Source organism: Scardinius erythrophthalmus (genome assembly GCF_964197995.2).
Source record: "Scardinius erythrophthalmus genome assembly, chromosome: 7".
In the NCBI taxonomy this organism is placed as follows: domain Eukaryota; kingdom Metazoa; phylum Chordata; class Actinopteri; order Cypriniformes; family Leuciscidae; genus Scardinius; species Scardinius erythrophthalmus.
In genome coordinates, this window is record NC_138227.1 from 29919845 (window position 1) to 29941363 (window position 21519).

Below are 21519 nucleotides of genomic sequence, written 5' to 3' on the forward strand. Positions count from 1 at the left end.
TATATATATATATAATCGTACACAGACGTATACAAAACGTGCGCGCGCTTGCTCCTCCTGGGTCGCGTGCATCATCACCAGTGTCGCTAGCACTGTGACTTTAAGAACGATTTTTTTTATATATAGAGAGAGAGAAATATATAAATAAATTATAATAGATTCTTCCGGTCTATTAAACAAACGGCAAATATTGTGTCACAAAGCCAGGGGATAAAGGATCTGCGTGCACGCTAAAAACGTTATCTTCTCCTTTCAACATGGTGAAGATCAGCTTTCAGCCCATCACAGGACAAAAAGCCGAGAAAGAGGAGGGAGATGGAGATAAAACTCAAATATTTATACCACATCCACACGTAAGTTTCGCTTTTTGTGTGCATCATCCGAAATGTCACAGACAACAGCGGTTCAAAGTAACCAAAAGCCGGAAAAGAAAAGAACAACCCTGATAAACCACTAATCATAAAATTTGGTGGAAAATGATCTATTGATAATGCTATCAACACGCGTGTATATATGTGTAGCTGTTTTGCATATAAATATTGTTGCCCTTTGGTTTCATAACAAGAGGACATGGATGCTGCAGCACCTGCACCAATAACATCACATCATACAACATTCATCATATCCATCTCTGCCATAAAATGTGCACTTTATATCCTTGTGCACTCAATATGTGTGCATTATTGTGATGTTTTCATCAAATTGCTCTTCTTTGATAATTAAACCAAGTGATGGAGTAAACATCTTGATAAAATTAATATACATTTTGCCCTGCATTTTAAAAGATATTACCTGTAATATATGGGTTGTTATTGTCAGAGGTTAAGGCCTTATTCTTAAGAGCAATGGCAGGGACTGAAATTTGACATAGTGCAGCACAGGTTTATGTGTCTATGCAACACACACACACACACACACACACACACACACACACACACACACACACACACACAAATCCAACAGAGACAAAATGGCAGATGGCTACGGTGAGGAGAAATGACTTTGGAGAGCTTAAGCTGTTTAATATCGCTCCTTTACTAAAAGGGGTGCATGTATGTGTTCGCTGTCTTTATTGGCCAAATGACCACCATGAAAATAATTTAAAGATGATGTAATTTCTGAACTACTAAATATAGTCTGTCTCTAATGATTCCCTTAGTCAGAAAACACATACAGTGCTATGCATAAGTTTAGACACCCATGCTAAAGTTGACTAAAAAGAGGAATAAAAAATCATATTTTGGAAATTGAACTTAATGCCTTAATTAAAAAAATTAGGAAAAATCCAACCTTTAAGGACACCAATTTTCTTTGTGAACGAATAATGTGTCGTAAATAAATAAATGTTCTTCCTTAAAATACAGGGTGCATAAGTTTGGACACCCCTATGTTAAATTCCCATAGAGGCAGGCAGATTTTTATTTTTAAAGGCCAGTTACTTCATGGATCCAGGATACTATGCATCCTGATAAAGTTCCCTTGACCTTTGGAATTAAAATAGCCCCACATCATCATATAGCCTTCACCATACCTAGAGATTGGCATGGTTTTATTTCAGTTAGCCTAATAGATAGTTTGATTTGCATTGAGAGATGATCTTATGGAAAGTACCCCATGCCAATCTCTAGGTATGGTGAAGGCTATGTGATGATGTGGGGCTATTTTAATTCCAATTTTTTATTTTAAAAAGAGATTGTATGGTGGTGTAAGTGTTGGTGTGTTTCAAATATTTTAAATCTAATTATCTTAATATAAAAGCAATAGGCCTATTAGTCAAAAGACAGTCTCCATCATGATAATAAACCATGCGTGAGTGTGTAAGTTAAGAATGAGGCCAGCTCAGGTCATGTGCCGTGCAGTTTGGCAGATGGGTTGCAAGACTGGGGGCGTTATTAGTCATTGCCTATTGGCATCACACATCTAATAATTTCCTTCTGTAGTACGAGAGAGCATTGAATAATCCATTCTTGTCTGCGCATGATACAAGTGAATGTAGTGTCGATTGTAGCACGTCTCCCAGCGTGTGGGTGATCGCATTGAAAGTATTTTGAGGACATGATGAATTTATTCCTGTAGTGTGTGATTGGGTCTTGCCATTTTGATGAGGACCAAATGTCCTCAGATAGTATATAGGCTACAACCTGAAATGAGCTACTTTGTGGGTATTATTATAATATGCTTTATTTAAAGCTACACTGTGTAATATTTTAAGATGATTTTTAGCAAAAAACACTTTGTTCTTTCAAAATTATACATTCTCATTAATGTGTAATCACTTCAACCAACTATTCAAGTATTCTCGTAAGCGTAGAATCTACAATTTAGAGTACATACGAGCGAGTCGCTCGAATGGCGGCAGCCATGTTGCGCCTCCATCTTGAAAATACATTAGCCAAAGAGGGACATACCTGGAAATTCAAGCTTCACCTTTCGCGTTTTGACACTCAGTGGCACTGTGACGAATGCGAGGGGGAGATTACTCACGATTGCCGGCAGATTTGAAATAATACGGCCACCGTAGAAGTTAAAACGCCCTCGGAATGGGAGGAGCTAGAAAGTAATATTCAGTTGGTAGTCATATACAATTTCACCGCTAGACGGGAGAAAATCCTACACAGTGTAGCTTTAAGGGAAATAAAAACAAAATGTTAGAAAAATGTGTGTGTTTGTAGGTGGAAGAGGAGCTGGTTTTGCCTGTTGGACGGAAACGCTCCTCTCTGAGTGGACTTTGCTGTCTGACAACTGCACTGATTGTCTTCACCTGCAGTTTGATATATGCTTCAATATATATCTACCGTTACTACATCATTCCCCAGGTATAACACAATTATACGAGTGCCATAAACTCTAAACAATTATTAGATAATTAGATGATAAGCGCCAGATTCCAGTAGTGCCAATTATTTCTTTTTGGCTCAGCCAGAGCTAATGTTTTATGTTCTGGTGTTATTAGGTGTGTTTGACTTTTTGGTCTACGACATCAAAGTACAGCGAGATCGATTAGAGAGCAGAAGTTTCTGTATGCTTTTTCGAATCGCTCTCGCGGTATTTTGATGTCATACACCAACCGCTCTGAGTCAAACACACCTCCAATGTTTCAAAGACAGTCGTGATTCATTCCTGAATGAATCAATGTTGCGAAAGAATCAGTTGAAGGAATGGCTCGATGACTCACTCTTAAAATACAGTTTGGTGCCACCTACTGGTGTAAAGATATCGATGGACTTTGTCAGCCTTCCTGGAACGCGCAAACTGGTACGCAGGGTGATACATACAGCAAAACGTCTTTTTAAGTCATAATTTTGACTTTTCATGTAACGATTATGACTTAGTTATGTCATAATTTTGACTTTTCATTTCATAAACATGACTAAATATTTTTAAAAGCATTTATTCATAAGAGGGATGCACAAGGTGCACACCCGCTAAAAGTGGTGTGTAGTAATGATCGATTTGTGGATTTAAGGGATCGAGATCAGAATTTGAATAATATGAAAATCTTTTTTCAAAACCTATTTGATAGAAATTAGAGATGCACCGATTTTTGATCAATTTAAAACCATAGCATATTGGCTATAGCATGAAAAAGGCAGAAACCGATGGTTTATTAAATAACTGTGCAAGTTGTATAATGTCTGTTGCATAATTCAACTTTTTCTTGGCAAAATACTGAAATTCTTGCTAAAACAAAATGAAATCTGTACAAAATACAGCAGGGCTCGACAATAAGGACTGCATGAACGACGGCTCGGGACAATTGATGGAACTGATGCAGGCCAGTGCTGCATCTTCACGAAAGTTTATCCTTTGAACGTGTTTTTAAGCCTTTGCGAATTTAAATATTAATGCGTAAGAAGACGCAAACTAGGACTCAGTTCTACTCACTGAAGTTGTGTGCACACATTCAAAGCATGCGCCCGGAAAGCCGCGTTTTAGACAGCGCGAAAATACTGAATTGAGTTATCTTACACTTCTTCTAATTCACACAAAATTATATCAAAACGGCCATCTTGGCGAGTGTCCTTGTAAACGTTGTCAGTTATGTCTTAAATAAACGTAACAGTTTAGAAATAAAACTCTTGTGTACCAGTATATTAGAGCCGTGCAGCTCTTAAAGTGACAGCAGCCTTTTATATGTTTTAATGTTTTAATGTTAATCAAACAACAAAAGACTAAAAAATCACTCACTTCTCTTGACTAAATAACTTTTGAATTTATATTTAATTTATAATGAATAATATATTTTACATGTGATAACTTTATTTTTGAACCTGAAAACTACTGTAAACCAACCTGAAAAGCACTGTTTATTTCATATGAATCTTTGCTCTGTTGTATTTATGTATTTATATTGGCCTGTTGAATGTTAAATGGAGCCAATCCATGTTCAATAGAAATTATTTGATGATTTAGCAATAAACTAGCTAGTATACTTTGCTAATTTAAAACATGATCAAAACACTAATTGATTTTAATGAAAAGAGTGTTTAAATAAGAGAGAAAGTGACAAGTATCGGTAACAGCCAACAGTTGTGTGTTAAAATCGGTATCGATATCGACCAAAAAAAGTCCTATCAGTGCATCCCTAATAGAAATACTATTGTTATCTTATGTTCTTGTGTTAAAAGATATCAGTCAGTGATAAGATGGTAAGAACAAAACAGTATCAGAATATAACTTTAAATCATGTATTTTAAATGATGGCGATTCAGGTTCCGGATCAGAGTCGGTTCCACTGCCGTGTTGTGTACGAGGACTCGGTGGCTGCTCCCCTGCGAGGCTCTCAAGAGCTGGAGGAGAACGTGGGGATCTACCTGAAGGAAAACTATGAGCAAATCAGCGTGCCTGTGCCCGACTTCAGCAACACAGACCCTGCTGATATCATTCATGATTTCCACAGGGTACCACAGCTCACAAATGTTCACAGTCACACATGACTTAGTTTCCATTATGCATTTACAGAGCACGTTTTCACATTATTTTTTACTGTTGTCTTTTTAGAGCTGCTTTACAGCAGAATTGAACTCTGTTTGCATCATTGAAACATTATTTTACTGTTTCTTGAAGCAATCTGTATTGTACAAAGTGCTATATAAATAAAGATGACTTGAGTTTTATCTGAATTATGTGAATGTGTTTGGGTTTTTTAGGGTCTGACGGCCTACCATGACATTGCCTTAGACAAGTGTTATGTCATCGAGCTCAACACCAGTGTGGTAATGCCACCACGTAACCTCTGGGAACTGCTCATCAACGTCAAGGTACTTTGTGTGTAATGGCAGTTTTGAAATGCGAATTATACCTACTTGATGTTGCCTTTCTATCTTTTTGTAGAAGGGGACTTACCTCCCCCAGACATACATTGTCCAGGAAGAGATGGTCGTGGCTGGACGTGTTAATAATATGCATCAGCTCGGCCGCTTTATTTACCGTCTGTGTAACGGTAAAGATACGTACAGGCTCCGTCGCCGCAACTCACGCCGTCGTAAGTTGACAAATGTTTGTCTTTTGTTTATAGTAGTTGTCGACTGGTACGGTTTAGTCAATGTTGACATCTAGAGAGAATCATATCATTCAACTGAAATTATATAAACATTGATTTTACATCATATTTAAAGGTATAGTTCACCCAAAAATGAAACATCAAATATCGTCATTGTTATAACTGCGGTGTAAATCTTTCATCTAGATAATCAATTTGCCAATCCTGAGCTACGAGTCCAATTTGGCAATGCCAACTTACGGCCTAACTAATTCTTCATCTTCTTGGTGGGAGGAAACTGTGCACCGGTGTGGCTTCACAGCTGCCATGCAAATCTGATTGACGTCCAGCTTAATAGCTAATTGCAGCTAATTAGCGGAACAATTAAGTAACACCCACGGTATGGCTTCCTGTATTAAGCAATCTATTTCTCCCTGGTTCCTGAAGATCCAAGGCTTTTTTGTGATAATATAATATGATAATATCCATGACAACCACAAAGTTTGGGGAAACTGGGACGATTTCATGGAAGCAGGCCATCTGCGTTAGAACAGATCAAGCGATTATGATCCATGAATATTTTATATTGTGTTTCTTCTGTATACCATATTTTGAATTTTAGGTTATTATATAGCTTATATGCTTATATAGCTTATGTGTTTATATAGTTCTTGTACACAGGGAATGTCTCACAACTTTGGCTAACGTTCTGTCAACGTTCTCTTAAAATTACAAGCACACATTCTCCCAGTATCGTTAATAGAACGTTCGGTCGCCTTATTTGACACCTTCAATAACAGAGAGTTATCTGGTCTTCAGTAATGTTCTCAAAACATTAGCACAGAAACGTTATTTATACATTGTTCATTAAACTTTTTTAAACGAAATGGCCATCTAACGTTTTCAGAACGTTCAGAGAACATTCATAAGTAACATTCCCATAATATGTGTTAAATGCTAAAAATGAAATGTTCCCTAAACATTTGCATACAAGATATTTGAAGAATGCCGGTAACCAATAATTTGATGGGCCCTATTGACTTCCATAGTATTTGTTTTTCATACAATGGAAGTCAAGGCGGTCCATCAACTGATTTGTTACCGAAATTCTTCAAAAATATCTTCTTTTGTGTTCAACAGAAGAAAGGAATCCATACAGGTTTGGAACAACTTGAGGATGAGTAAATGATGCCAGAATTTTTGGGTGAACTCTTCCTTTAATAGGAACATTAGAAGATATTTTTGTTAACTGGGATACTAATCATTATGCAAAATAAATAATAGTGTAAGTTTGTAAAATATTTCTTAAAGCCCCCCTGTAGTTCTTAAAGTTTTTTCCTTGAAAAAAAAAATTATTCATGCCTTAAAGGTGCATTGCGCAAGTCTCTGAGTTTTTGCAGAACTATGCCCCCTCTGGCAAGAAGCGAAACTGCAATATAGGCAATTTAATAGGCACAGTCTCAAATTCTGACCCGAATCCCGAATTTATTTTACTGTACAGGATTATAGAGGCAATCGCAGTGATCAGAGAAGGGCTCATTCAGCCCATTAGGCAATTGTTCAAGCATGTATGGGTTAGAAAAACGGGTATTTTTAACATGAAATGTTGCGCAATGCACCTTTAAAATGGTGTGAATGTAACTCTACTACACCCTTGCCTCATTTAGTATACGCGGTTCTATGAATATGCAAATTAGCCCCGCCTCCACTCACTCACACCAGCTCAGAGATCCACTCGTTGACGATCACACGTTGGCTTGATTGGTTATTGATTTTGGTTATCGATTTCAAACCATGTCTTTGGTTCACTGCAGTTTTAAGGAGAAAAACTCAGCAATGGTGTTGACTCATGAATTTGCACATGGTTTGTCTTCAAGCATATTAAAAACACCACACAGACATATAAACAACATTAAAAGCTTGATTTTCACCACAGGGGGACTTTAATGCAAGTAACTCGTAACTATTTTTTGTTTTGTTAACATCATTTTCGTATTCTTCCCATTAGGTATCACCAAGCGTGATGCGCAGAACTGTCACCGAATCCGCCACTTCGAGAACACGTTCGTGGTGGAGACAGTGATTTGTGAGACGCCATAGGCTGTTTGCTTCATTGCCCCGCCCATTTCTGATGAGATCACATCCGTTGTTCTCGGTAGCCACACCCCTTTGAAAATCACCCTCTTTACCTCTGATCCCTAATGTCTTTAAATCCCATTTCGCTCTCTCTTTTTGTACTTCTCTCTCTAGTAATGTGTATCATTACAAATGTTCCCTTGAAGTTATCTGAACAGTTTGTTTCTGCATATTCGCAATAATGAGCATTTTCAACTTGATGCATTTAAAAATGTAACAGTAGCATCTGAAGTCTTAAAATGAGAAGATTACACGGGCATTAAGCTGCACAATGCCTGCTTGTTTGTACCTGCGTGTGACTGGCTGTTTGCGCTCCATCAAACTGCTCTTTGCTCTTATATATTTGCGTGTTTTCAGATCTATACTTCTCAGTCATGAATAGGGGTGCATCGAAATTTTGGCCAAAATGCCATACAATGATGAGAAAACTGGCCAAAAATGTTCACAGAAAGCATTACTCTAACATCCGATCTTTAATGTAGCTTAATGTAAAAAAAGCTTAAAGCAAAAAAAGGATGTTCTTAATATTTTTTTCTTGTTTTCCATCAAAAATATCAACAAAAAAAAAACTTATATCAAAATCAATGCATTTACTTGAAAAAAAAAATTCTTCGAAATTAAGCGAGTTAATGCATAAAACAAGAACGAATATGTGATGGGGTAAGAAAAATTATATTGTTTTCCTTTTTCTGATCCCATTGACATTTTTTTCTTATTCTAAACAAACTTGCTTCATTTTTGGTACATTTTTCAGGAAGCAAGACTTAATATCTTAGGTCATTTCGCTTCTTATGTAAATGTATCTTGATTTAAGAATGTTTAGATATTTGTACTGGAAAACTAGACACTAGAAATCCATTTTTGTTCAGTGTAAGTAAGGTTAGAGCAAATGTAAATGGAAAGATATCTCATTTACAGCTTTCTGTATGATTGATGAGCACAAAAACTCACTGAAGTCGAAGCATATTGTGGTAAAAATGGCAGATTCACTCTTCATGTTTTCTATAGTGATCACAGTCTTGGTTAAAGGCACATTATTAGAGGCTATTTTGCTCAACTTCTTGTATAATAAACGTCAAGACAAATCGTCGTACACATATGTAAAGGTAAATTAACTTCTTTAGCAAAACTGTGTCTTGCCCTGTGTTGTGTATTCTTTTCTTTCGGTGCATCACTACTCATGGATATCCTAACTGATCCTAGTGCCAGTTATAGCGCCTGATGAAAAATCACAACCATCATTACATTTATCACATGTGTTCGTTTACTGCTTATCTCAAAATCCAGTACTCGCCGTATGCCACTTTAGTGCTTCTACAACACGCTTCCTGTGCCACTTCTTCATTTCTTTTCTCTCTCTGCATGCTTTTGAAGAGAACACGTGCATTGTTTGAGTATTTTCTTATCATATGAGTGAAGCCTTAGGCCAGATTCATGCCCTGGACTAATGTATACAATCTCAAAAGCTCTTCGTGTTTATGTGTGTGTTGAACTTCAAAAAACTGGTTTAGTTAGGTGAATCAAACATGTAAATAAACCAATAAGACCTACCTAAGTCTTTGAGCATCTTTCTGTTACAAAACACTGACAGCATGGGCGAGCATTTCACAATTACAGAAATGGTTTATGTTGCATAACTGCTTGTTTCACAACATATTCAGGCACTATAAAGATATCCTGGTGACCAAACAGCTTGCAGAACACATACTGTAGACCATTTTGATGTGAAATCAGCAGGGAATCTTTGAAAAATCTTAACAAAGAGGAAATGAAATACATGTGTGAGCTTTCTGCCATTGTGAACCATTGTTCATGTGCACGCCTTCGAAATTATCTTGCATCATTGTGCGCCCTTGCAAAAGATAATTTTGTAAGATCATCTTGTCTAAACTTCCTCTCAAACATTTATCAGTGATCTACATGACAATCTTTACCCTCTCGGTTCAGTCAGAGGTTACAGGACTGTAAGTTTGTTACAAATGCAAGTCATACGTAGTGGATAATTTCTAGTTTGACAACACATGAATAGTTAAATCAAAAGCAAACATTCTTTCTTCATTTACTCACCATGTTGTTTCAAACACATCTGACTTTCTGTGGAACAAGAATGCATTCATAGCTAATATTAAGCATATCTGAAAATGTGGGAAGAACAAATTTAAATCATTTAGGTTATTATGTTCGATGAGAAACACTACGACTGGAAAATTGAGTCAGTGGGTTGATTCCAGAACTGAATCCGTTCACTTTGTAAACAAATCATTGATTTTTGAATTGGATCAACTTTTATTAAAAATAACTGGCTCATAAGAATAATGTATTAATGAATAGTAATGTATTAACAAAATGTACATCCAACCGGTTTATTATTATCTCAGAATAAACCCTGACAGGGTGATCAGGACGCCAACGCTAAGCCGAGTGGCTACTTGCCACATAAGTAAATAATTAGACATGAAATATTGATCTTGACATGAAATATTGATATTTTATTATTTATTAGCTCTAAATTCAATGCTTCTGCAGAGAGAGCATTTGCTAGCAAACGACAAATTCAAACTAGACAGACTTTTAATAGATACGGTACAGTCATACCACTTATTACACGATTTTTCACCACATAAATAATCATGGGGATAAGAGATATTGATTTGAGATGAAACTGTTTTTAAAATCGTACCTGTTTATTATCTTATAATCCATAACAGTGTACAAAACAATCGTCGCAAAATGGCAGCATCTGCGTTTGTATGAAACAAAGAGAGAGAGCGAGTCCACGATACTGGATGCCATAATTAAATAACTGTACACAAAATATTCATTTGACTTAGAATCAATATTTTATTAGCTCACCAAACTTCCTCAAGGAAAAACTGTTCTTAGCAAGCATATAGCGCTGGCCAAAACAAAAAATTACCATAGTTTGATCTGAAGTAATAAATTGCATAAATCATTATTATGAACAACTAATTAATAAAAATGTTCCATATAACCAACTGAGAGTAAAGGCTCCAGAACAGTGAGCATATGAAATGGGTTACTAAATATTGATGACCTGACAACGTAACAAAAACAATCTGTGTCATAAAGAACATTTCAGATGGATTTGTATATGAGATAGTAGTCTTCATTTCCTCCATCATCATCCAGCTCTTTGACACGAAATAAGCTTAATAATACCTTCAGCAGTTAAAAAAATGTTTTTTTCTCATGGTTGACCTAACAGGCTTACTGTACATGGTTTTGACTGTGCTATTCACTGGCCACAGCCACAATACATTTCTCAATACCAAAAGCAGTTGCAGTTACGCCCTTTTGGCACTAACTGGCTTAGTATGTTCAGTGTTAAGTCTTTTGGCTTCTTAGAAAAACCCTTTTGGCAGTAGAAAGAGCTCATCAAGAGCTTTCATCTGAGATATATATCTCCATTTCACCCACAATGTCACTTACGCCCCGCTGATTCTCACCCCTCCATATACTGTATACATATTATAATATAATATTGCTATATTTGTATTATTTTTATAATTGCAATTAAAATTACATCCTCTCTTGAGTAGGTATTTATTTTTAGTTTATACAACCGATCAAAAAGTATGTTCTATTTAGTATGAATGTGTATGAATGTAATCTGGACGTACTACATCCGCCATGTTGTCATTATCATGTGACCTACCAGTTACTGTCGCTTCACTGCCAATTCACAAACTCTCTCCTGTGGCCTCATGGGATAGTAAAGTGCTCATCATATGCAAGGGGGTAATGTTTCAGAAAAAACTGAAGCTTCCCCGGGGGCCGCCATTGGCTATCAGACCATCACCTGCTGTTAGCATCCCATTGACTCCCATTCATTTTGGCGTCACTTTGACAGCGAATATTTTTACATCTGAGGCGTTTAAAGACTCCATTTGTCCATTATTTATTTCTAAAGAAACACGAAAATGTATAAAGGCTCCATTACCTTGTATCTTACGTTATGGCCCCTTAGAAGCACTCTCTGTCGCGCAGTAGAGAAATTACCGTATGGACAGGAGGAGAAGCTCGCGCGCAATCGGGGGACGTGGAGGCAAAAATGACAAAATAATTAATCAGAATACTTAGCAAAAGTTGCTCCTGCTCCAAGCTCATGGACACCTCCTACTCACACTCTCCGTCTCTGAAAGTTTCGGAAGGAAATGATTCAGATTTCTCTTGGCACAGCTACTAGAAGACAGACGGGTTGCTCACGCCACATCTACGTCGTCAAGCTCAGTTTGAGTCTGCGCAGTACGCTCGGCCATCAGGAAGTGAGTGCTTCTAATTGACTTCACTTTTCTCCGTTGAACCCAATGGGGTCGTTGTGTCCATTTCTATTACCGTCTATGGTCCTAAAAGTCAAAGCGGTATTACGTCACGAAAGTGCGGACTCGTAGGAAGACCACGAGTGCTTAGGGTGCCATTTGGGACAGGGCCGATAACTGACACTGGTAAAGTCACATGATAATGACAACATGGCGAATGTAGTACATCTGGATTACTTACTTCATCAATTTAAAGTTTGTCTCCTCGCCTTCATTGTTAATTGCACTCGCTCTAGTTGTTTCCTCAATCTGACAACCCGCATGCGTGTCCAGTCTGAGGTGAAGGGGGCAGGAAAACATCTCGTCTCAATATTTGAATTTGGATTGCAGTACACATTTCAACCACTAGCTGTCAATATCACATACTGCACCTTTATAGCGGCAGAGGACAAAACTTCAGCACGCGTTTAATAAACAGACCAATATTGTCCGCTGGTTTGGACGCTAATGTAGTTAGGCCTATCTGTTATCGTTCTTGGTGTGAACTGGCGCTATGGCGCTATGAACTGTTATTGTAAGAAAAATCGCTTTGAACAGATTCTTCAAACAGTATAGGCAGGTTAATTGAAGTATTTTTCGTATTTTTTTTATAAATTGAAGTGAGTAAATAATAGAATCCTCATGTAAAAAAAAAAAAAAAAAAAAACGTAATGTGAGTAAACTACGTATACTACTAGTAACCAGAGAGCAATATAATAACTCATATTTAAGGTATTTGAACACAGTGTTTCTGACATTTGACCTTTTGTATCACGTAATGATTTGAGTTATTGTTTTTGAATTATGTGCAGACTAGGCACATCAGCTATGGGGAACTTCCATTCAAAAAGACAGACACTAATAATTTCAAATCCCCTTTTCACTTCTAATCCCTATTAGCAGTGTTTAGAGGAATGTTTCTAAAGCAGGTAAATTAAGTGTTATATGCATTTTGAAATATTATCACTCAATGTTCCAGTGAGCAGTGTGGTTAAGGCAACGTGTTACATAGGCTACTGACATATATTACTACAGTAATATTGCTGCTGAAAGAATCTAGCTTTTGAGGTTATTGGTCTGTTGAAGTACTCTGTTAAAGCTTTTACCCTTTTAAATGTCCTTTTAATGTTTGATGGTTGAAGGGTGAGTAGAATAATGTCATCTCATTGTACCCCGTTTTTGAAAATGCTTATTATTACTCTCATAGAGCGAATCTTTTACCAGTTTGCAGTTTAACGGAAGTTACTCCTACATTCACGCAAAGCATCACGGGACATATAGGAAAAAGGTGGATAGCTGATGAAATGTGTCACCAAGTCCAAAGGACCACTTCCAAACACAGCATAGTTACCAATCCTTCTGCTTTAGCATTTTACATCAGAAGTGTTAGTTTACACAATCTAAACACAGTTTATAGAACAAATTCTTAACAGTTAAGTCATGCTTGAGACTTTTACCAAATGGGTTTATTAGGATTATACAAGATTGTTAGGTGTATGGCAGCTACACCTATACAAAAAACACTATTTTGCATTAGTCAATTTAAAACGGGTGAAAATAGTTAACAATTTTCACTACTGCTCTTTCATATTGAATTAGTGTATCTAGTTGTTTGGCACAAGGGGAGAAAAAAACAGGAAACATGACTCAACATGAAAATATGACACTTGCAAGGCAACTGGGTTAACAGATTTTAAATTTTATGTTAACCATAAACACTGAAACATATACTGTAGGTATGTCAACTAGAGGTGTTAATAACACCCTTTTAATATAATAAGACAACAATTATTTCACATGATCAAAAACACCTTGATTGAGAAATCCCAGAAACATCAGATTCATGCTGATTTCATGTTCAATTGTTATATTTAATATATTATTGTGGTTTATAGAGGTCACTTTTAAGACTTTTACCTGTCACCTGTACACAAACATGCAATTTTTAAAAATATATTATTGTGGTTTATAGAGGTCACTATTAAGACTTTTTAGATGAAGAAACAAAAGTACTAAAACATAATTATTCTGGACATTTAAAAAAATCGAAGTTCTTTAAAATCACCTATATATTAACTTTACAAAAATAAGCAGATGTTTGTCATATTTAAGATCAGACATTAATGATGCAGGTTTTATGACAGGCACATTTATCATATTTAGGCAGAGTTTGAAGTTTGAGTCATCTGCATCCCCACCTGACTCAGACTTCATGGTATATGAATTTTAGACAAAACCCACAGACAAAATGTAAATTTTTGTGGTTGTGACTGATGTGCTTTGCCAACAGATGCACACAGAAGTTCCTCTTTAGTCTTTCTAGGCCCACATATTTTACTTTTAAAAACGGTGAGGTTACATTGACACAGTTGTCACATCTTATTAACACAGGAAGTGGAAAAAGGCATAGCTTCAATGTGGTTCACTAGTCATCACTGTGAAAATGAATATTAATATATACAATTAATAACATGTTTTATAGGCTACATTATCAACAAAAATATTACTTTTCTCTGTTGGAGATATTCTGAAAACCACATATACTGACACTGATAAGTCTTTACATCTAAGCCAGTTAAAAGATAATGCAATTAAATATTATAACAATACGATATTTTAGTCAAACAGAGTTGTATTTAGACCACTTATTTGGACATTTGAATAAGACATTTAAACAAAATATCCAACCTTTTAATGCCGTTATAACCCTCTCATGGTGTATGAAATGAGTTCTGAAGTTCACACAGGTGTTCTGAAAGATTAAACACCGTAGATCTATTAATCACGTTTGACACCCATAAAGTGTCCAGATACGTTCTGAACACCTATATTTATTGTTTTATAATTACTTTCTTTATTTCTTACCAAATTTCCAAGGGCACTTTTTTTTTTTTTTTTTTCTGAGGCCAAACTTTTGCGAAGAAAACAGAATTACGCGGGAGAAAAACATATTCAGTGCTTTTTCGAGGGAACGCTAAAGCATTGATTATTTTTTATTTTTCACCATGACATGTCCCCGGCTTAGGGTCTACGTAGTATCTACTGTATATCCTAACTATTTCCAGCGACTCGAAAGTTTTGAGTCACAACCTTTCCGTCGTCCTGCTGAGAGAATACGTTCCCATATCCGTTTGTCTTTTCCCCTTGTCCTGCCGGAAGGAGTCCAGGGAGAAATAGTAGATGACCGGGTCCACACAGCAGTTGACACTCGCCAGGCAGATGAACGCTCGTAAAACCCCATCATCATGCATGTCTTTCAACAAGATTAGTATAGTAAACGGCAGGAAAAATATCATAAACACCAACATGTTGACTACAAAAATCAGTATCACGTTCATTCTGTTGTTGACTTTGGCGGCGCCGGTGCTGGGACGCTTCCTCAGCGCGACTATGACCACGACCGTGGAGACGATGTTGACCAACAGCAGAATTAATAGAAATATCGCCTGTGCGTACGCCAGTATTTTCGAGGAAATGGGGTGATTTTGAGCTTGATTCTCGAAGCACGGTGTGTAGTGAGTGCACTCTTTCAGGTTGCTGTGAAGATCTATAATCTCCGGGATGCAAAGGATGGTGATGAGGATCCACACAACCGCGCAACACTTGCAGGCGCACGCGGTGGTTCGCAGAGACCGGGAGCGCAGAGGGAAGACCAGGGCGACCAGCCGGTCCACGCTTATTAAAGTGATGAAGATACTGCTCGTCCTGATGTTGACGCGAAACAGCATGATGGCAGCGGTGCACGTGCCCACTCCAAAAGGCCACTGGAGCGTTGCGTAAAAGTAGACGCGCAGCGGCAGGGAGAGCGCGAGGAGCAGGTCGGACGCGGCGAGGTTCACCATGAGCACGGCGCACGGTGAACGGAGCCCGTGACTGCGCAGGAGGATCCACAGGGACACCGCGTTGAGCGGAAGACCCACGGCCAGAACCAGTCCATACACGACAGCCGACACCAGGATCCGGTTGTTGTTGGAAGGATCGAGTGCCGCAATGCACGAGTTGGTGATGTTCCCAGACATGTTTCAGGCGTACGGAATCAGAAAGGCTGGGTCGGAGTTGGCCTCTTAGTTTTTAATTGACCTCTGGGTGGATTTTAATAGCGGTTTTGAGATAACCCAGAGAGAAATGAAACGACTATGAGGAAGGATGTAGATTAGGTGAGGGGGTTTCTCCGCCTCTTCAATGGTGCTTGTCCTAATTCTCACGGTAGGTTCTTTTTTAATGAGGGATTGAGGTGGGCTATTGGCTGCAAAAAGTTTAACATTTCCATTTGTTCGATGCTCAGAAAAATTATACAGGTCACTGACCTCATTTTGACCTTTTTGGTCATGTTGTTACAATATGGCTTAAGATGTCACATGACCATTATCTACTGGCTTGAAGTAAAATTTAAACAGTGAAAGAATTATAACGCACGAAACAATTAAAAAACAGGAAAACGCAAAAGGTGACAAAAAAGAAGAAGAAATTGTATCTGGTAGGCTACTCTTGTTTTTCTGATTTTTTAAAATGATTTTCATCACTGCAATACATGTAATTTTTAATTTTTTATTAACCCGTATTAGGCCTAGGCTATACTGTATAAACATATTTTGCAATGTTTTTAAATTAGTAATATTTCGAATTACATTTAAGGTAATACACTTTTGATAGGCTATAGGCCTATAAAGTCTACTTGAAAATGTTTTGTTTATCTTTGTAACAAAATATAGCCTAACTAGGCTAATTACATTAGCCTATTTATAACAAGGAGACACTCTCTGCTTCCCGTAGTGATGCTCGCACTGTTTGCATACTTTATCACAGCTGAAGTGAAATTAATGCAATATTTGTCAAATACACAGATGTTTCAGGTACGTTTTCATTCAATAGATAAAGTAACATAAGCCTACCCAGACAGCATGGTAACATTGATTCAATATTGAGTTTTGATCCAAACCATCATTTTGGTTGACATAAAAATTTCAATGTTTAAAATGTGTTGGATCAGCATTGAAATGTTGATGAAAGGGAACAGCACACATGGTTGAAGACTGTGACATTGAACTAACAGTGAGTCTTAGTTTATGAGCACAAGATCTTGCAGGCATGTATCTGTGCAAAACACTACTGGGTGTTTCCCAATCAGTGGGGCGTTTCAGTTCATGATGGCCACTTTCAATGGTGTTACCTCATTTGTTCTAATACACTGGGGGTTTGGTTTAGGGGTGGGCCCTCATGATTTTAGCAAGTCTTTTGAAAAACCAATTGTAGTTTGCACTAAAAGTTGGCACTAATTGGTATACTCCCATTTTGGTTTTGCATGTGGGCTTCTCAGTAGTTAATTGATGCTTCCTTATTAGAGAGAAAACACAAGGTGCATCCTATACGGAAGTCTTGTGTGTTTGACATGCATGAACTCTCCGAGTTTCAAACAATGGTGCATATAATGTATTTCTGTTTTTAGCATGCTTTTTACTTGCATTTTATTTATTGTTACTAAATCTACTAACATACATTAATTTTCCAAGTAAGTAAAGTGTTGAAATAAATCGCACAGATAGCATGGGAACATTAATACAATGTTGAGTTTTGATCCAAACCATAATTTTGGTTGAGATTTACATTTCAGTGTTTAAAGTGTGTTGGATCAGCATTGAAATTTTGATGAAAGCCAACAGCACACATGGGTGGAGACAGTGACATTGAACTAACAGTGATTTGTAGTTGATGAGCACAAGATCATTCAGGCATGTATCTCTGCAGAACACTAGTGGGTGTTTGTCTATCAGTGGGGCGTTTTCAAACCACAATGGGCATTTTCAACCGCTTTACCTGATTTGCTCTAATCCACTGGGGGCTTGGTTTAGGGGTGGGGTGGTTTAGCAAGTCTGTTGAAAAATGGTTGAAAAACATTTATTGTAGTTTGAAATTGGCCACTGATTGGTAAACGCCCATTTTGGTTTTGCATGTGCACTTCTCAGTAGTGTAATGCTTCCTCATTATAGAGAAAACATAGGTGCATCCTATACAGAAGTCTGGTTTGTTGAAGCACCTGACATACTTACATGACTTCTCTAGCACAGTTTCAAACAATGGTGCATCTACATACTTAAAAAATGCACATTACTTTAGTAAAGTTTATTACGAATTTCCTGAATAAAGTTCTAACGTCATTTAACACATTTCTTGAAGTGCAGAAGACATGAACATGAGCAAGAAAGTTACACTGCAAACATAGCCCATGTCTTGCATCCATCAGTGCTTGCATGCAGAGCACATTGCTCCTTTAGTAGGAATGAAGGCCGACGAAGATGGACAATAAATAAATAGAAAGCACCCCCCTCCTGATAATGCTGACATTGATTATACACCGAGTTGTTGTCGACAGCATAATCACCTGACCTGGGACTTGATGATATCCTGTGCCTTATCACTGCTTAATCAGGTAATCATTCATATTCCTGAATCTGTATTAAATTTGAGAAATTTCCACTGAAACACAATAATAAAAAAACATCTTGTGTTTATTAAGAAAGTGACTGACATGGCTATTTTATTTTGTGATATTTGAAGAGATTAAGTTCTACATAAGGTGAATCTGCAGCTTCAAAGGGATAGTTCATCCCGAAATGAAAATTCTGTCATTATTTACTCATCCTCAAGTTGTTCCAAACCTGTATGAATTTCTTTCTTCTGCTGCACACAAAAGAAGAGAGTGAAGAATGTTGGTAACCAGACAGTTGAGGGTAGCCATTGACTTCCATGGTATTTATTTTCTACTATGGAAATCAATGGCCATTTCGTCAACTTTCTGGTTACCAACATTCTTTAAAATATCTTCTTTTGTGTTCAACGGAAGAAAGAAACTCATACAGGTTTGGAACAACTTGAGGGTGAGTAAATGATGACAGAATTTTCATTTTGGGCTGAACCATCCCTTTAAAGAAATTTTCATTATAAAAACCAAAGTTCTTTTATTCTACAAGATAAACGTGTTACTTGAATGCTATGTAGTTTCACAGAAATTGAACTGAGATATTGTTAATGGCTATAGGCCATAGGTGTTTGTTCCTCTTCATGAAGAGTTTAGCTCCAACACCTGCCTGGAAGTTTCCATTGATCCCAATGACCTTGATTAGCTTGATTAGCTGCATCAGTTTAATTAACTGTTTATTTAGGGCTGGAGATAAAATCGGACACCCCTGCCGTAGTGATTTTTTTATATTGAAGCATTAATAGATTTAAAAAAAAATGAAATAATCAGAATTTAATGATACTTTAATCATAGTTAGAATATTTTGTGTTCAGCTACTTTTTTTAAAAAGCGAATTGTATTGTGTTTAGTATATTAACATTCTTGAATGTGGCAACTGAATTGACTTGTTCTCGAGTAACATCATGCTTTCTTTTTCAGATTTCAGAGAACCCAGAGGAAAAGAGGCAGTAGTCTGATGTATGACAGATTTTTAAAAACCTGAACCGTTGGACCACCTGTAGTTATGACATCAGACTTCTGAAGCCAATTTTATTTTTAAAGGTTGAAATGCTTTTGTCCTATTTCTCCCCCTTTCTTTTTTAAAGAATGATCTTTTAATATATTTTTGTCATTGATTGATTGAATAAAATAAATTAACTCAACTGCTGGAAATGTGTCATTTATATTTTAAAAGGTTTTTGCCAATTTTTTGGTCAGGAATTTGTTGACGCATCATTGAAGTGTAGTTGAAATATTAATGTTGTTTCAACATTAACTTAGTACATCAGATGGCAACATTGGTTGACATTCCTTTTCAGTTGTATTTTCAGTGTTTCAACAAAATGTATTTAGAATCAACATCACATTGTAACATTGATCAAACCATATTACCATTGATTTATTTCTGTTAATTTCAGTGTTGATTCAACAGCAGTGATGTAGATTCAACATCATAGTGTAACGTTGATTCAACAATATCACCATTGATTTATTTGAGTTAATTTCAGTGTTGATTAAACAGCAGTGATGTAGATTCAACATCATAGTGTAACGTTGATTCAACAATATTACCATCGATTTATTTTAGTTAATTTCAGTGTTGATTCAACAGTAGTGATGTAGATTCAACATCATAGTGTAACGTTGATTCAACAATATTACCATTTATTTATTTCTGTTAATTTCAGAGTTCATTCAATAGCAGTGATGTAGATTCAACATCTTAGTGTAACGTTGATTCAATATTACCATTGATTATTTGTGTTAATTTCAGTATTGATTCAGCATTGGTGATGTAGAATCAATCATAGTGTAATGTTGATTCAACATTAACTGAGGGTGCAAAAGTGATGTTGATAAAACATCACTTTGTAATGTTGAATCAATACTATTACCGTTGATTTTTGGTTGAAATCTCAACATTATTTCAATATTAACCGAGGGTGCAAAAGTGACATTGAAACAACATCACTTTGTAATGTTGAAGCAATATTAACACCATTGATTTGTGATTGAAATCTGAACATTATTTCAATATTAACCGAGGGTGCAAAAGTTATGTTGAAACAACATCACTTTTTAATGTTGAAACAATATTAACACCATTGATTTGTGGTTGAAATCTGAACATTATTTCAATATTAACTGAGGGTGCAAGAGTGATGGTAAAACAACATCACTTTCTAACGTTATTTCAATGTAATCAGTGTTGACGCATCAACACTGACTCAACATTGTTTCAATGGTTACATGCTATCTGGGTATATAGCCTACTATTTAAATAGCAATAAAGTGGGCTCTAGGTTTTTTTTATCACTTTTATTTCGATAAACATGACACAATATAACATCGCAACTACATGAAAAGTGCTTTTACTGTTATAAAAATGCAGATTTGTGAGCTTTAGAGGAACTGATGTGAGAATAAACATGAAACTCGATGTGATAGTTGTCATGCGGTGAATTCGGCCAATCGTGGAACAGTTGTGTGTGTCGTCATCAGAGCTCGTGTAGCCGCTCTTGAGAAACTCAAAGTCCTTTTAGGCAAGTCGTGCCAATCGGCCGCCATCTTGGCAACGCCTCCGGGCAGCTATTTCGGACTAACAAGACCAGGCTCCTATCTAAATGAATGGGCAGAGAGTCAGAACTGCACTTTCACTGGTCACCGGGACATAACAACTCACTGAAAAAGTTTGATGACTTTGCCCCAAAATAAGGTTTAAAACGCCCTTTTCCCCATAGGTTATACACGCATGCGCAAGGGTTCACGACACCAACTTCATTTACGTCTATCAGAATGCGATGTTGTGCAATATTCAATGTCAATATTGTTCTCCATTATTTAAATATAAGCAGGTTTGCACTTTATCAGTAATAACAATGTATTGTATAGATCAGTTGTTTTAACTATTCATTAAAATGAATTATATAAATTGTCTCTGAGAAACTGCTCCGCAGTAAAAATAAATTAATGACCGGCTGAGTCCTGATTCTGCTCTCAAATCGCTCTTGCGGTACTTTGATGGCATACGTCACAGTCACGTTGCGTCGGCGCCGTATCAAGTTGGCGAATTTTTTTGACCGGCATGCACTGCTTCAAGTCAGCTTCAAGTCAGTCTGCACAGC

General features: G+C 36.8%; 2 protein-coding genes across 2 annotated transcripts; one reads left to right on the plus strand and one right to left on the minus strand.

Annotated features, from left to right (window-relative positions):
• The first annotated feature begins 50 nt into the window (after positions 1–50).
• Positions 51–9168, plus strand: itm2ca (integral membrane protein 2Ca). The gene is made up of 6 exons (XM_081371308.1): positions 51–353; positions 2673–2816; positions 4713–4901; positions 5151–5261; positions 5335–5485; positions 7491–9168. Exons 1-6 carry the CDS (start codon positions 258–260, stop codon positions 7580–7582), a joined length of 783 nt encoding a protein of 260 aa, XP_081227434.1. The 5' UTR covers positions 51–257; the 3' UTR covers positions 7583–9168.
• A 4221-nt stretch (positions 9169–13389) lies between these two features.
• lpar5b (lysophosphatidic acid receptor 5b) lies at positions 13390–16059 on the minus strand. Its single transcript, XM_081370278.1, has one exon. It carries the CDS (start codon positions 15954–15956, stop codon positions 15021–15023), a length of 936 nt encoding a protein of 311 aa, XP_081226404.1. The 5' UTR covers positions 15957–16059; the 3' UTR covers positions 13390–15020.
• Positions 16060–21519: the final 5460 nt, after the last annotated feature.

Bases quoted from the DNA above. Each gene is read 5' to 3' on its own strand.
- lpar5b (XM_081370278.1), bottom strand. From the start codon at position 15,956: ATGTCTGGGAACATCACCAACTCGTGCATTGCGGCACTCGATCCTTCC.
- itm2ca (XM_081371308.1), top strand. From the start codon at position 258: ATGGTGAAGATCAGCTTTCAGCCCATCACAGGACAAAAAGCCGAGAAA. The intron at 4,902-5,150 runs GTACCACAGCTC...TGGGTTTTTTAG, and splicing joins TCATTCATGATTTCCACAGG to GGTCTGACGGCCTACCATGA. The intron at 5,262-5,334 runs GTACTTTGTGTG...ATCTTTTTGTAG, and splicing joins AACTGCTCATCAACGTCAAG to AAGGGGACTTACCTCCCCCA.